The following is a 17,847-nucleotide window of genomic DNA, read 5'->3' as shown; positions in this document are numbered from 1 at the left end:
AGCCGTGGTCGGGGTCCACCCCAGATCTCTCTCAATCCCACACTAATTAAAGCAAACATACTGCAGACACACATCACATACAGGATCACGTTACCTATAGTAGTGACCAAAAGGTACCGATAAGCAGGAGGGTATGCAGAAAGAACAGGGAAGCGAAAGTGCGGAATTTGCCTCAAAAGGGTTCCTCCATTGAAGTTGGTTTACTAAATGGATTTCCACTCTAATGAACAATTATAATACAAACATGAATAAAGTCAGCATTTAAAAGAATAAAGCAGCTTTGTCTCACCTTTCGTGGCAAGAGCGCCGCCATGTTGCAGTACTCTAGCCTGTGACGTCACGAGGTTGGTCGGCTCGGCTGAGTTACACAGATACAACGTTAGAGACCGTGAGAGACGGAGACTGAGGAGACACAGGACAGAAGAAAGCAAAAGGGAGGGACACTATTGTATTGTTCTTGGATGTAAAGATGAGTTTTTTAATGTTAAAACCAAGGACAAAACAGTCCATTTCATAAACTGACGCTGAAACGGAGATCAGTAACGTTACTGCGGCGCTGGCTATAGTGACACTGAAAGAGTCCACCGACTCTGAGACCAGTCACAAAATAAAACTTAACACCAAAGAAAACACTAGAGACATTATCTGCTTGATGTTACCTGTGTTCTCCTTCAACTAACTCACTCACTCACTCACTCACTCACTCACTCACTCACTCACTCACTCACTCACTCGGTTATACTCCCAAGTCGACGGACACCACGGAGCGAACACTGGGGCTCCCGGTCCACACCGCTGGGAGCTGCCGCTGAGAGCATCCCACCGAGTCGGTCCGTGTGCGTGTTGGCTTAGGTGTATAACCGAGTTAGATAGTTAGATAGTCCACTAGTTAAAGGACAACACAGGTAACATTAGGCCGATAATGTCTCTAGTGTTTGCTTTGGTGATAAGTTTTACTTTGTGATGGTAGTTTTGGTATGCTAATGTTGAGCCGGTACCTAGCTAGCAAGCTAGCACAAGCTACAGGGGAGAGGACGGGAGATGGGGAGACAGAGACAGGTGATCAGAGAGGGGAGAAGACGGGAGATGGGGAGACAGAGACAGGTGATCAGAGAGGGGAGAAGACGGGAGATGGGGAGACAGAGACAGGTGATCAGAGAGGGCAGAAGACGGGAGATGAGGAGACAGAGACAGGTGATCAGAGAGGGGAGAGGACGGGAGATGAGGAGACAGAGACAGGTGATCAGAGAGGGCAGAAGACGGGAGATGAGGAGACAGAGACAGGTGATCAGAGAGGGCAGAAGACGGGAGATGAGGAGACAGAGACAGGTGATCAGAGAGGGGAGAGGACGGGAGATGGGGAGACAAAGACAGGTGATCAGAGAGGGGAGAGGACGGGAGATGAGGAGACAGAGACAGGTGATCAGAGAGGGGAGAGGACGGGAGATGGGGAGACAGAGACAGGTGATCAGAGAGGGGAGAGGACGGAAGATGGGGAGACAAAGACAGGTGATCAGAGAGGGGAGAGGACGGGAGATGAGGAGACAAAGACAGGTGATCAGAGAGGGGAGAAGACGGGAGATGAGGAGACAGAGACAGGTGATCAGAGAGGGGAGAGGAAGGGAGATGGGGAGACAGAGACAGGTGATCGGAGAGGGGAGAGGACGGGAGATGAGGAGACAGAGACAGGTGATCGGAGAGGGGAGAGGACGGGAGATGGGAGATGGGAGAGGACGGGAGATGAGGAGACAGAGAGGGGAGAGGACAGGAGATGGGGAGACAGTCAGCTGCAGCTGGACTCAGTGCCTGTCGGTGGACTCTTTCAGTGCCACTAGCCAGCGCTGCAGTAACATTACTGATCTCTGTTTAAGCGTCAGTTTATGAAATGGAATGTTTTGTCCTTGGTTTTAACATTATAAAACTCATCTTTACATCCAGGAACAATACAATAGTGTCCCCTCTTTTGCTTTCTTCTGTCCTGTGTCTCCTCAGTCTCCGTCTTTCACGGTCTCTACCGTTACATCTGTGTAACTCAACCAAGCCACCCATGCAACATGGCGACACTCTTGCCATGAAAGATGAAACAAAGCTGCTTTTTTTCTTTTTAATTCTGACATTTGTCATGTCTGTTATATAATTGTTCATTAGAGTGGAAATCCATTTAGTAAACCAGCTTAACTTGGTTAATTGATTCACTTCCACTTTGAGGGTTTAACTCAGTGCTTCCTGTGGGTGGACAAGTGTACATACATAAATCTCCACCGTCAGTTCGTTTTGTTTTTTCTGGTGTGAGTGTGTCCGTGTGGAGCAGGGTGGATACCTCTGGTGTATGAAGGAGTTGAGGCAGGTGAAGATGAGCAGAGGCACCATGGCGCAGAGCGTCATCACGTTGTTAAACTTGGACTCCAGCACATTGCGAGTGTCTACGCCCTCCAAAGTCTCATTTGCCGCAGGACTGGAGGAGAGGTCGGTGGGTGAGTCCCTCAGCCTACTTGTGAAGTACTAAAGAAAAGGATGGAGGAATGCACATTTATTACGATGGTTATCGCCTCTTGCAACTCAACAGCAACAGTGAGTGATAATTCAATGAGTATCGAGTCACAAGTTTGCGTCATATGAATGGTTTCTGTAATATTTCCGGAAGATAATAATATCTACCAATTATGCTTTCCAAAAAGGCCAGTACTCAGAGGCTTTTCTAATATTTTGTTCAGCCAAACAGTTGCAACAACAACTGAATGGTATAACCTTCATGAGTGGAGACATTTATGGTAGCCTGGACTGTTGTGTTAGATCGCATTAGTTGTAGCTCGGTGTAATTTATAAACTGGCAACTGAGTGAACTTTAAGATGTGGAAGGTCGCTTGGATGAACATTAAGGGCTTAAATGATGCAAGCAGGGTCTGAAATTAGCACCCGCCACCCACAAAATGTGGGTAAATTGTTGGCAGTGGCGGGTAAAATCGTCAGGCCATCCACCACTTTGACAGACAGGGAAAACGCTAGGGATGTGAATCGAGAATTGTTTTTCTAGTTGTCCGATTCCTTGGCATCTCATGCCTCCCTGACTATCCAATCCTCTGTATGGACGCTTTCCAACAGTCACGCATGCACAATGACGCAACGGCATACGCACGCCGTATCTTGTTTTAGTTTGTTTGGGACCGGAGCCATGGCGGAGAGAAAAAAAAAGCGCTCAAAAGCGTGGCGCTACTAAACCTGAGGGGACGCACACTATTTTTCCCCGATAATGCAACACTGTGAACCACAACTCCGTGTTGAAATGAACAGGAGGAGAGTTAGTAACGTTTGCGGTTAGCAGTCGGTGGGCAGCACAGTCCTGCTCGGCTAAATAACGGAGCTACTAACGTTAACGGAGGTTATTGGGCGAAGATAAATTTGAACTTTATCATGATGTGTTACAATAATAATAATAATAATAATAATAATACATTATTAAAATTACTGATGCCAAGATTGTTTTTAATAAAAGCAAATATAAAAATGTATAATAAAATCATTTACTTCCTAATTATTTGAATTGTGTTTTTATGCAAATAACCACTAAAGATGACAATAACAAAGTAAAGTACAGTACTGTGTACAGTACCCTAACCCTCCTCCCAAAAAAATAGGGCTCTCCCAAAAGCTACGGTGTAATTCGAACACCGTAATTTACCATGCATATAATGTTTTGTTGTGTAAAATATATCAAACATTGAATGACGTCAGATCTGAAATGCTATTCCTTCATTTAGCGCCGAGATTTCAGAAGTGGCAGGTAAAATTTCTGAGTGGCAGACAAAAAAAAAAAAAGACTTGCCTGCCACAGTGGCAGGAAGTGGAAAAAGTTCAGACCCTGAGCACATTTAATTTACAGAACCAAAACTTGACTGAATTACAGATTTACTGAATTTTGTCTACAAATGCAAATGCGATGCATTTTGAGCTAGCCTCAAAAGCTTTTGCATTTATAGGTTGTGGCAATATAGTCATAATAGTATAGCCATATGTCTAGTCGCATGTTATTTATCAAAGTGGCATTCCAACTTTCCTTTGTCAAAACAAACAAGTACTATAAGCTATTTGAGCTTCAACAAAAATCCCCCCTAAGGGTGGGTCTAAATTAACTCCCCCCAGGACAATGAAACAGGAATTCCAAATTTTAAGAAGTTAACCCTTTAAAAGCTCAAAAAGAATGGCTGGGGTTTAGAGAAGCCATGGAAATCCACCCGGCTGGACTCAGGTCAGCCATCCTGAGTGAAACCTGGTGGTTTTGGGAGGGATGGTAAACAAACACTGTTTGTTTTCTCAAAGTCAGGTGACCTTCCTCTAAGTGGACCCCAACCTTTTAATTAACTAATGACTAACCGCACGGCCACCGACAGGGCTCTTCCTTTCACGTCCATCTGGTCGTTCTGAGGATTAACTGCATTTGGCTGCAAATATTTTCACATTCAGAAGATTAAAATTGCCCTAAAATGTTGCTTAACTTACCATGGTCGCCGTCATGAAGAAATTCCACGGTAAGAGGGTTCCCAAGCCGAGGATGAAGAAAATGATCCATACTGCATGGTATCTGGGGAAGAGACAAAAGGAAGGTTGTATGGGAAGTACATCAATGAAGTCATTCAACTTAATATCAACAAACAATTTAGAACAATTTATTTATTGGTTCTCGTGCAAATCTACGTTTGCGCACACTGTAACTGAAACAGAACTGAGAACAGCATATTGACACTAATCTAAGTCCCTGATGGACTTGAACAGACAAACAAACAGTCTCAGAGTGTCTCTTACTTGTCCCGAGGTGCGTTGATAGCCGTCATGTTTCTTGTTAGACAGTTAGAGGCACGTGCTCAGTCAGGGTTTGATCAGGGTGGCACCAGGTCTGAAAAACACAGATAACAAATACATGTTTCCAACGGGGTAAACATTTAGAGCGTGGCAGCACCTACATTTGTTATCACCAGCAGCCATAGGTCTCTCCTTTCTATATTTAGATATTTTAATGAGCCAGACAACGTGTGGGCCAACACCGCAATTAAATAATGGGCTGCAAAATGTCATTTGAACAGCAAATAATACAATAAACCAATTCAGTTGTCAGATTGAGCTCCAAATCCAGTGGCAGCACGCCGGCACCAGTGGTAGAAAACCTCAAACCTGATGACACAGACTCAACTAATTTTTGTGCTGATGTCTGAGAAGAGCCAGCCACAAGAACAATGACTGGTCAAATGCTCACGCAAACAAAACTCACAGAGATCTTGCGACTTCAGGGTAAAGTTACATAACAGTTGTGAAACTCGCTTCACATCGGTCAGAAACACATGCTTCCCCTCACATTGGCCTTCCACATACATGTGCTACAAAGTGCAAAACAAATGCCAACACCATGACTATTTTCTACCCCTAATAATCTTTCAAGAATCCACGTTTTATAAACTTACTTTCAGCAGAGTTCAATCAGGAACAAAAAAAAAAGACTCCTCTCTCTCCTCTGGCCAGATGCACAACTAAAGCAAAGGCCGAACAAGCTGTGCATGCTTGGTTTTATACCACACAGAGGTTGAGTAGGTTGACACCCCGCTGTCTGCTGCCCATTGGACCTGCCCCCTCTTTGCATCTCAGTGTCCATCCCTCCCTCTTCCCTTTACCTCAAACTTCCTTTTCCCCTCCACCCTTCCTACATGCTTTTACATTTCCATTCGAAGTACGCGTTACGCTCCTTGGCATATAGACGTCAACTCCTGCAGCTTCTTTCATTCAAGGAAATACTGCAAGATTCCTATGAGAGTTGAACAATCATGTACGTTTGACGTGCTCAGAAAAGAGCAGCACGTGTTAACAGCTAAGAAGAAAACGTGAAGGGTTTGTTTTAAATGATGTTGTTCCACAATATTCTGGAGTCTCTTTAAGCCTTTAAGTCAGTCAAGTCAAGTCAATTTTATTTGTATAGCCCAAAATCACAAATTTGCCTCAGGGGGCATCTTTTCATCTCCACCCTTAACTTATCCAACACAATCTCTCTCTCTCTCTCTCCCCTCTGTCCTAGCATGTCCTCCCTTCGACCTGATGGAAGACATGTGCTCCGATAGCTGCGTGACACCTTCTCCAAACAGAATAACTTTTCTTCAAGACACTTCCTTCTTAAAAAAAAGAAGAGTTTTTTTGGCATCAAATCAAGCTAAACAACACAAGGCCGAGTTTATGTGTTCTCGGTAAATACATGAATCATCAGCACTTAAACGCAACAGCTCGACCAAAGAGATTCTTAGTCGACTATCACTTATTAAATTAACTAATCTATTAGTTGATGTAATCGACAGATCTGTAAAACTGAGTTTCTCAACAAAGAATCCCACTAAAAGCGTCACTTTAAAGCTTGTGTTTACCAGAGATGTGCTCATAAGTGAAATCAGTCATTCAGCATGAAAGAGCATGAAAAACGACCGAAGAAATCTTGGTCAATTAGACCAAAATGACCGATTAGTCGACTAATCAACTATGAAAGGGCAGCCCTATCGAAATGAAATGCACTGATCGACCCAGAGTATCTGCACATTTTTTAAATACAAATTGAATGACTTTCAAGACCTTTTTAATAACTCTAAAAGGAAAAAAACAATACTATTACTGAGGGCCTGTGGCAAAAGAAAACCAACCTTCTCATTAACGAAACTGAACTGCATGGTGGTAGACCCAGTCCAAAAAACATCATCAGTAAAGTGGTCAGACTTACATAAAAATTTGCCTCATTTCAATAGCCAGTCACCGTTAAGCGATAGATATTGGCTGATCCATTCATAATTACACGAGGTAAAGATGAGACATGTATGTTTTGAATTAAACACAGTTCAACAGATTGTTGTTGTCAGCTCTTCCAAAGTGCACCGTCTAGCTTCTCGTTGCTGACAGACATGACATGTTTGATCTGGCCGGTCATAAGTGTGTTCTCAGTAAGGACAGACACTGCTCTATATTACGGAGGTCACACACACTGTATAGCCCATTCAGTATAATGCATCTAAACTATACTGATTAAGCAGAGTAACTCTGAGAAACAACCGTCTATGAGAAAGGTCAGTATGGCATGTGAGATTCGACAACAGACTGTATTTGTTAAACCGGTACAAATGTGCCCTTGCTTGCACTGATTTTTTACCACGAGACCAGTCATACACCGTGTGAACACAAACTAGAACCTGGCCGTTAAATCTGCAATATGTCGGCCGATGTTACCCTGTCACTGATATAGGTTTGTGGTCAATGGACACCAAGAACTTCCAACACAAAAATTATAAAAGGTATGTTAAAGGTCTCTAACAGGTAAAAACCCAAATCATGGTATCCTAAGCGTTCCAAATCCGGCTTGTGTGTTTGTCCCACCTTGTCCTGACCTGCACTGTTCAGTATCCAGCGATTTATTTCACAGTCACAGTCACACTGATTGAATTTTTGACAGAAAAAAAGTTACCATATCAATTTCAAGTCATTGAATCGTATCGTATCGCTCTAAATGAGCCAAATATCGTCCTTGAATCGTATCGAAAACCATGGAAAGTGATTTGTATCATATCATTGTAAAAACATGTTGTTCCACCTCTAATACACATACAAGAGCAAAGCAACAACACACAAAAATAAGTACAAAAACAACACTGCCAAACACTGAGGGTGGGGATAGAGGTTCATTGAATCTATACTTAATGTTTGGATACAAGATTTTCTTCAAAGTAAAGAAGGCCTCAGCCAGTTTTGAATGGCCGCTTGAGAAACAACAGTCAAACTTCATCATAGCTACTGCTATTCCAAACACCACTACGAGTCATAGTTTAAAAACACACCGGCTCAGCCATGTCCCAGATTTCTGTGAAGTATGCCTCTCTTAACCTAACATGTCAAAAGGAGCCAGCTGGCATGAGTTGCCTGCCATTGAAATGTTGCCCACCACACACACAGTCACACAGGCACTTTGCAGTCTGTAGAGTGGTGCAAAACTCCAGTTTGGCATCAGTCGGACACTTTAACTAGCTGGCCTCTCAGCGACATCCAACTCCAACAATCAGCTCTCCAATGGAAAAAACATTTAACAGGAGTGGCAGTAATTTATTGTTTCCTCCTCTAATGTCAAGGTAAAATATATGGTTCCACATCTTGCCAAAGAGGGCCAGTTCAGAGTCTGTCTGCCGTGGGCACACAAATTTCAATGATGCAACTTGAAAACCTGGTCACATAATATTATAATTTGCTAAATTTATATTTCCTGCATGATGCGTCTTCTGACAAGACATTTGTAAGGGAAATTCTTCTGATCATGCACAATGTAATCATGCTAACTTCCCTTGATCATGCATAATGTAATCTGTAGACTGTTAACTTCCCTTGTGTTTGATCATGATGAATCCTGTTCAGTGCAACCTCTGACTTAGGGCAGTACAATTAATCGAATTCCAATTACAATTTTGACCTCTATCGATTATAAATACAAGATAAACATAAAATAGGGATGCTAATTTTGAAACATTTTCTTAACCGATAACCGACCCTCGTTAACCGATTATTAACCGACAAGATTTGTACCTCGCAGGCAGCGGTGCGCCAGCTGCAGTGTATGAGCACAACAGACAACCGAGTCCCCACTTCACCGTCAGGAGAGCTACTGTAGCAGCCACGGTGCTGCGTTCACTGTAGGAGTTGCAGGATACCGGAAGTCGACTCCAGTCTCTCCAGCGGCGCTGAGGAGTTGTAGTTTCGTAGCATTTATTCACTAAAAAATAAACTGTACACACACTGCTACACCTACGTTCACAGCTAGAACGCCACCAACAACATCACACTCACCGCCAACACACACAAGTCTGTCGGACACTCGCTAAAGTTACGCAGACTGCACCTGTGCGACGGTGGCGAGCACCATGCCTCCGGCAATGCTAGAGCTGCTAACGTAGCACAAATACACACACTGTTTGTCGGACTCGCTAAAGTTATGCCGGCCAGTTGTCAAACACAGCTGACAACCTGCTTAACTAAATGTGCAGTGGAGAGTTTTACTGGGAACGTGGCTGCATGTCCGCGACACTACACACAGCATCCAAGTTATCTATCTGCTAAGTTAACGCTCTCGGACGGGTGAACTGGAGACTCAGTTGTCTGTTGTGCTCCTACACTGCAGCTGGCGCACCGCTGCATGCGAGGCACAAATCTTGTCGGTTAACGGTTAATAATCGGTTAACGAGGGTCGGTTATCGGTTAAGAAAATGTTTCAAAATTAGCATCCCTAGTGCAACATTCCGTTTGGCAACGACGCTCTTGTTTGGTCTTGTGTTATAAATCCAGTGCAACCCTTTCTTTTACAGCAGTGCGCTTTTGCCCTGCTCTTATATTATATAAAAAATGTAGTGAGTGTGACCTCTTAAACCATCTGAAACACCGGGGTAAACATTACTAGAAAAGGACAAGAGTGCATTTTTCTTCTCTCAACAGCATACCTCTCTAACAGGGTCGCCTTTATTCCCAGGCTGACACACACACACACAACCACACACATAGAATAGTTTGATGCTGGTCATATGATGAGGTGAAGGAAGAATAACCCCTTTCCTCGAGGTTAATTTCCCAGTGCTTATAGATGACAAAGACTTTTATCAAAGTCATAATGTTTCCTTTGCCCAGTGTTGGACTGGAATGCCATTCTAGGAATTAACCAGAGTAAATGGATAACAGGGAGGTATTAGTTTTAACACCATTAGTGGTGACAATTAGCAACAGTTGTTGTGTTTGGCATCAGTGACTCTCTTAAATTTAAATTATATAGATGTAATTTGGCAACACATAATGCAGTATAGCTCACACAACCACCAACGCTAGAGTTTCTCAATCGTGGCGTTCAGGATGTAGGCTGAAGATCTGCTGGTTTCCATTCTAGCGATCTAAGCTAGTGGTAGACTTAAACATGTCTGTTGTATGCAGCAGAAACAGGACAATAAGATAGGTAACAGACAGTAGTGATCCGGAGGGGGCTGGAGCAGCGGTATCGAGTTCCCACCCACACACCCGCCGGAGCCAATGATGAGCCGTGCACGGTCACAGCTAGTTAGCGTGAGCCTCCTAGCTGCTACGTTAGCAGCACGGCAGCTAGAAAGACCCAATAACTAACCATAATATCTCCGTAACTACATTTACGATCAAATTGACGCATGTTCAATTACACAGACTCGTGACTATTATGGAAAGTTACATCTCCGATTACTTCACTCGGAGCAGCTGTCAATCATGATGTCTCAGCCTCCTTTTTATAGCATCAAATAACTAATTGAAACCAAACTTATCAGGAAAATTAACACTTGAACATACATCAGCATGACGAGAACTACCTAAAATGACAGAAATCATCTTAGGAAAAAAATTATTTGAGGTGTACTTTGACTTTTTAGTTTGGCCCTGTCCAATCTACTAACATGGAGGGGGCGGGATTAATGGCCTATACTGCAGCCAGCCACCAGGGGGCGATCAAGATGTTGTGGCTTCACTTTTGGGGAGCTGTCATGTCGTTCAGTGTTCACATGCTACATAGTCCTGTTTTCTCAAAATCTGTAGTTCTAAAATGAACAGAGGCAAACCATGCCACTTACACCTGACAATTAAGTTTCCAGTTTCACAACATTCCTAGAATGACACAGACACACTCGTACATAAAAGGCAGCTTGCTCAACACTTTGAGAACATCCAAGAATACATTACAGTGACGTTGCAGTACATTGACCTTACAGCCTTGATTCTAATTTCACACTGCGTTTCCTCCCGCTCTTCTTTCAAGGACTCTGTCCTCAGTCGGTCTGAAGAGAACGGATTATATATTTCAGAACAACAACAGAAAGACTGGACCATTACTTGATCTTAAAAAGAAAAGATGTAAACTTCTCTGAAATATGACATCATTGAGAAAGCCTGAGAAACTATCATGTCTCAAGATGTCTGTTTTTTAATAATCGAGAAAGCATAAGTAAAGCATTAAAAATAAAGCTTTACTTATGCCTCTCTCCTGCTGTAGAAACCGCTGGTGTAGTAATCGATTTATAGTTCAGCATGGGATTTAACATCTCATTTACACATCACCCAGAACTACTTGTACTGACAACAGGGTTTACGCTAGACTGTTTTTTTTCCGGCCAATATGGCCGTTAATATTCCGGCCATAGAGAACAACTACCGGCCATATGTTTTAAATAGCCATATAATAGCCTACATTTAACATAACTGGAAAATTAGTTAAATGAAGAAGCGTTTTAACAAATAAAATAACAACAGTTTCACAACAGTGACCCGCTAGCTGTACATTATCCCGCTTATTACACGGCTACTTATTGAAGAAATCAATATTTTGACACAAAAACGGTCCGCCAGAGTCCGAAATCAGAGCTGCGGCCATAAAAACTGTCTGATATACACAGCAACGGTCCGCCGTGATTGACCGATCAGAATCGAGTATTCAACACAGCCGTGCAATCATTATTTATATCATCATTATAGCGGCTTGGTCCGAGCCGCTTTGTTTGTTTGGCATTTACACAGTCAGCTGGCTGTGTATGAAGACCGGCTTTTTTTCCAGTGCACACAGAACGGAGCGCCAGCGGACCGCGAGGAGATAATCACTGAATTTGACAAAATATGTGTATTGGATTAGAAGCGGTGCGGAGGCAGGCATTTACACTTTTATCAGTTGTCTTAGTAAGATATCTTACATATTAGACTATATAATATGCTATTAATTGATACATTCATTTATTTGGCGTATTTACCAACGGACATTTTGGCCATTGATCATTTAACCTGCCGGACAACTACACGGGATACCAGCTAAAAGCTGGCATATGCCGGTTAATGTAAACCCTGACTGACAAATTCCCAAATTAGCTTACAACAAAGTCCATACAGTCTGTATTGTAATTCAATTCATCTACACCAGCAAGCACTAGTTAACAACCACTAATCTACACTAATTACATTTTGCGATCGACTTTTAAACTTTAAGTAGGCCATGTCTTGTCGATCTGACTCGTGATAGTGTTTCCAGCCGGTCACCGTGGCAGCAAATGCAATGCTGCCTAAACATTTATCAACTTCCCATCACATGCACACACTGAGGTTTGGTGGGAAGCCGATCTCACAGTCAGTAGCCGTCCCTTCAAACAGCTTGTCCATTTCATGTCAGCTGCTGGCTTTATACTAGTGGCCAAATTAAATCCTATTGACAAAAAAATAAGTAAAACTCAACAGATTAAACAACTTCTCAATCTGAACCAAAGCTCACTTCGGGGAACATAGGCTGTGAAAAGACGGACCGTGACAGGTGGCCAAAAACACAGCAACCTCGATCTCTTCCACGCGGACAGAGAGGCATTTGGGACGCAGCAGGCCTAGGTAACACTGTGGGGATCCTAATGATTGACAAAGAGACTGGAGACCAATAAAATGAACTCAAACAAACCTCTAACAAAACTGACTGGACCTTTATTTTCTGGGAGGCTGGGGGTCAGAAATCTAATCAACACACATTATTTAGCTGGGCACATGTTGCTGTTCTAAATCGGGTCTTTACCAGTTTGTGACGACACTGCATTGATATTAATTTCACCAGTTTCAAACGCATAATGGAAGTGTTCTTGCTTCAATTAATTCAAATGAAAATGAAACAACCCGCAGCGTAAATCAAGGTGGCCAGCTGGAATAGTTTCAACAATTCCATTTAATCAAAATAGATTATCTTCTCTGTTGTCCACTTTGAGCAGATTGTGGCACTAACACACCACTGCAAACCTGTTTTTGAGGAAGAACGAACATCCCAATGAAAACAGTACCATTTTCCACCCCCTTTTTCCTGTCATAAATTAACTTTATCTCTCCATGTGATGAAATCTGTACCTGGGTGTTTCTGCAACTATGGACATTTTTAAGTCCCATAAAATGCAATTTGGATTTATGTTAAAATTTGCAGTGCAGTGCTTGATTTTTTTTTTTTTTTAAATACTGTTTTTATATCAGAATTAACAATCATGCACAAAGCTTGATGAAATGTAAATGTTTTAAAATTATTATAGAAATTAAAAACGGAAAATGTATAAAATTAAAGTTATTGTAATGTTGCATTACAAGGCCATTTAGTAAGAACAAGTGATGAAAACCATAAAAAATAAACATGTTGCAGATTAAAATCTTAACCACTACATATATATATCATTTTGTGTACCTGTTTATATATATTACATACACTGATGTTAAAATTAAAATTCAGAGGTTTTTTTATTTTTTATTTAGGAGAGTCAAAAGTGACCGTAGTTGCAGAAACACCCACCTACAGTTTGTGTTTTCTGCTTGTTACTCAGTGCAGACAAATTACATACATTATATGATTCACACCTGTGATTTGCACCAAAGCATTTTCCATCCAGATGCAGGTCTGTGCAGGGGAGTGACCAACAGCGATTGTCATGCGTTGTATAACTGGGATGTGATTAGGATAATACAAATAAAAGCAGGAAACAATGTCACACAAACAGGAAAAGAGACTTTCGCGAGTCACTTATGAGAGCGGCATGAAACTCCTGGGGGAAAACTCTGCAAAGAAAACAAAATCTCAACCATGCCAGAAGAGGGAGGGAGCATAAAAGGTCTCCAAATTCATTGTCTTCACACAGACTCCCTCCCCCATTACGGCCCAAATCGTTTCCCGCCACTCAGAGAACAAAGCCCATCTCTCCAGGTGCTTGTCATTTTAGTTGGTTCAAGTGGTCTGGATAAACCGCTGACTGATGAAGTGGCAATAGTCATATCACCATGACTACACTACCGTCAGCGCTGATGGGTTTAAATGAGTAAGACTAGAAGGGGTTTCTTTTGATGAGTCAGTTTAGCCTCATCTCATCTTCGCACAAGGAGTTGCCACCAGCCAGAAGTGATAAATGCTTTATTCTGCCAGCACGGACAATAATGAACGGCACGGGTTTCTTGCTTTACCGATCAACTCAGGAAACAGATGGGAAAACTTGACTCCCACTCCTATGTAGCAGATGCTGCACCCAGCGGTGGGTCGATGCTGCTGTCCCATCAGCTGTTCAGTGGAAAACAAAGCCACCATTCTGGTGCGCTCTTCTTCTTGCTTCAGGGTCAGAGTTGCAAATAGCACAGACACGTGTGATATGGAGCGAAGCCAGGAAACACTCACTCATAGTCAGAGAGATCCCCTCGTCATTTAGAGGAGTTATAGTAATCCTGTAACACATTTTAGAAGAATGCTACAAAACTGTTCCCTAAAATCATTAAAGTATCATCCGACCTTAATGACAAAACACTAATGAGTTATTCAAACATTAGGGCTGTCAAAGTTAACGCTATAATAACGCATTAACGCAATTTTTTTTAATGCCACTAATTTCTTTAACGCATTAAAGCTGAAGTAGGCGAGATTGGAGCAAATATGATTAAAAAAAGTTAATTTTATAAAACGGTCGCTATATCGTGACAGTAGTACATGAAACAGGTAACCTGAAAAAAATCATGTGCATCTGTGTCCTCCGGTGCTCCTAACAGCATCTACAACATTTCACAGACAGAAAACAAGCAGTCAGAGCTGATCTGAGGTCTGCTGTCCATCTGCTGTCTATGAGAGCCGGCTGTCAATCACTCACGAACTCCGACCAAACAGTCAAACTAGGCAGCGCTGATCAAATATGAATCAATATAATGTTACGTTAATGCCTATTTCTCTCCTCAAATGTTTTCAGAATCATCTTGTAGTACACGGTTTAGCCTTAAAATGAGAGTTTGTGACGCCGCCGCCATTCTGAAATCTGGTGAAGGAACGCCAAGTTCCGGTCACATGAACGGAGCACAGCCAATAGGAACGCTCTGTCAATGAAATGACCTGTGATTGGTCAAAGTCTCCCGTCACGGGATAGATTTTTTAAAGTCTGAAAACAGAGCCATGAGGAGGAACAGAAGTCTAGTTTTCTCTCAGAACACTTGAATTACAATATGCTGAAAGGTTATTATGGGATTTTTGCACAATGATGCCAAAAATATACTGCCTACTGAAACTTTAACGCAACTTGCAATATTTAGGTTTTAGCAGCTCGGGAATCCATTGATACCAACCATGTCATACTAGCTTGTCGATAAGGAAGCTAAATAACGCTCCAAACTTGCACTAAATTTTGGCGAGGAAAAAACTGCCATGGTCATTTTCAAAGGGGTCCATTGACCTCTGACCTCAAGATATGTGAATGAAAATGGGTTCTATGTGTACCCACGAGTCTCCCCTTTACAGACATGCCCACTTCATGATAATCACATGCAGTTTAGGGGCAAGTCATAGTCAAGTCAGCACACTGACAGCTGTTGTTGTCTGTTGGGCTTGATCAATGGACATCCCTAAAAAACATACGACTAAGTATCATTATGTAACTGAAGCCACTAATGAGTACCACAGCCACATTTAAAGCAACTTAAAGAATATTACAGTGACTTGTACTAGTGACCTACATACACGCAGACTTGACATAGATTCACCTTGTTTCTTTTCCCCACACTGCAGCAGGAAAACCACACTCCACTCTGACATGCTTATAAAACCTACAATGGACTCTTTTCTTAACTTTTCCTACTGTCAGGTCCTGTGATGCAGTTTCTCCCCCACGTGCTTCCACTGAAGTTTTCATTAAAGGCTGCCAGTCACACACGTGCTCTCCTACAGGCGGCAAGTGTCATCATGCGCCACATGATTTATCACTACCACAAGGGATTTTGGTCTTTACTCATTTCATTTAGGCAGAGAGCGCAACATTTAGGACTCTAACGTTACTTTGATGGACTCAGTTTTATTTTTCACAATCTGAATAGTTTGACAGGAAGTGTTCTGTGTGACACCTTAGCACCAGTTAGAAGATAGAATAGATAGAATAGATAGTATGGACAGTATAGATAGTATAGATAGAATAGACAGTATAGATAGAGTAAATAGTATAGATAGTATAGACAGTATAGATAGTATAGATAGAATAGACAGTATAGATAGAGTAAATAGTATAGATAGTATAGACAGTATAGATAGTATAGATAGTATAGACAGTATAGATAGAATAGATAGAATAGATAGAATAGATAGTATAGATAGAATAGATAGAATAGATAGAATAGACAGTATAGATAGAATAGACAGTATAGACAGTATAGATAGAATAGATAGAATAGATAGTATAGATAGAATGGATAGTATAGATAGAATAGATAGAATAGATAGAATAGATAGTATAGATAGAATAGATAGAATAGACAGTATAGACAGTATAGATAGAATAGATAGTATAGATAGAATAGATAGTATAGACAGTATAGATAGAATAGATAGTATAGATAGAATAGATAGTATAGATAGAATAGATAGAATAGATAGTATAGACAGTATAGATAGTATAGATAGAATAGATAGTATAGACAGTATAGATAATATAGATAGAATAGATAGTATAGATAGTATAGACAGTATAGACAGTATAGATAGAATAGATAGTATAGATAGAATAGATAGTATAGATAGAATAGATAGTATAGATAGTATAGAAAGTATAGATAGAATAGACAGTATAGATAGTATAGACAGTATAGATAATATAGATAGAATAGATAGTATAGATAGTATAGATAGTATAGATAGAATAGATAGTATAGATAGAATAGATAGAATAGATAGTATAGATAGTATAGATAGAATAGACAGTATAGATAATATAGATAGAATAGACAGTATAGATAGAATAGATAGTATAGATAGTATAGATAGTATAGATAGAATAGATAGTATAGATAGTATAGATAGTATAGATAGTATAGACAGTATAGATAGTATATATAGAATAAATAGTATAAATAGTATAGACAGTATAGATAGAATAGACAGTATAGATAGAATAGATAGTATAGACAGTATAGATAGAATAGATAGAATAGATAGAATAGATATAGATAGTATAGATAGTATAGATAGAATAGACAGTATAGATAGTATAGACAGTATAGATAGTATAGACAGTATAGATAGAATAGACAGTATAGATAGAATAGACAGTATAGATAGAATAGATAGTATAGATAGAATAGACAGTATAGATAGAATAGACAGTATAGATAGAATAGATAGAATAGATAGAATAGATATAGATAGTATAGACAGTATAGATAGAATAGATATAGATAGTATAGACAGTATAGATAGAATAGATAGAATAGATAGAATAGATATAGATAGTATAGATAGTATTTGATGCTTTCTGAGAGCAGACAGGTAAACTAAATGAGGCTAAATATGTCGGGTCATTTCAGCACGTTTACTAGTGAAACTACAGTTTAAAAACAGTAATTTCAGTGTTAATTTATTTCCGTTCAGCGGCTATGTCGCCCACGACACCGCCGCTGACTAGTGAGCGTTGATCTCAGCCGGCTAACCGGTCCGCTAGTTACAGTTAGTTAACTACCGGCTGCCCGGCTGGACGGCTGGACGGAGCATGCTGGCTGGAAGTGGCGCTAAATTTAATTCCCAGCAGCTGCAGTCAACAAAGAGGCATGCTGCCTGGCGTCCGGCATCAAAACACCGGCAGCGGTACCCGCTTCTTCATGTTAGTCACTTGGGAACAGTTAAAAACATGAAAACGAGCCACGGAGTCGTAAAATATCAGCAAAACATCAGAAACAAGAAACCAGTCTGAGTTCAGTCTGAAACCAGCGTTGATAAATCAGCTAATGAGTCAGTTTGTAGTTCAACCAGCAGCTGTTCTTCACAGATACTAGATA

The 17,847-nt window shown here is 41.1% G+C and overlaps 2 protein-coding genes across 8 annotated transcripts in view; one reads left to right on the top strand and one right to left on the bottom strand.

Annotated features, from left to right (window-relative positions):
* Positions 1–17,847, top strand: part of LOC141773667 (echinoderm microtubule-associated protein-like 6) — a 512,018-nt gene that overhangs the window by 323,871 nt on the left and 170,300 nt on the right. The gene's annotated exons all lie outside the window — the stretch shown is intronic.
* The window catches only part of LOC141773680 (equilibrative nucleoside transporter 1-like), a 31,307-nt gene that overhangs the window by 13,307 nt on the left and 153 nt on the right, over positions 1–17,847 (bottom strand). For 2 of the 4 annotated variants that reach the window (XM_074645608.1, XM_074645612.1), the window contains exons 1-4: positions 5,454–5,570; positions 4,801–4,891; positions 4,498–4,579; positions 2,321–2,502 (exon numbers count right to left, since the gene is read on the bottom strand). In XM_074645608.1, the coding sequence (XP_074501709.1) occupies positions 2,321–2,502; positions 4,498–4,579; positions 4,801–4,829 (293 nt within the window). In that variant the 5' untranslated portion in view covers positions 4,830–4,891; positions 5,454–5,570. Of the gene's footprint in view, positions 1–2,320; positions 2,503–4,497; positions 4,580–4,800; positions 4,892–5,453; positions 5,571–17,847 lie in introns of those variants that run through there. The other 2 variants (XM_074645607.1, XM_074645611.1) reach the window with 1 other exon arrangement.

Source organism: Sebastes fasciatus, chromosome 9, assembly GCF_043250625.1.
Source record: "Sebastes fasciatus isolate fSebFas1 chromosome 9, fSebFas1.pri, whole genome shotgun sequence".
Taxonomy (NCBI): Eukaryota; Metazoa; Chordata; class Actinopteri; order Perciformes; family Sebastidae; genus Sebastes; species Sebastes fasciatus.
The sequence above is the reverse complement of the archived record's forward strand: the minus strand, read 5'-3'. Positions and strand labels throughout refer to the sequence as shown.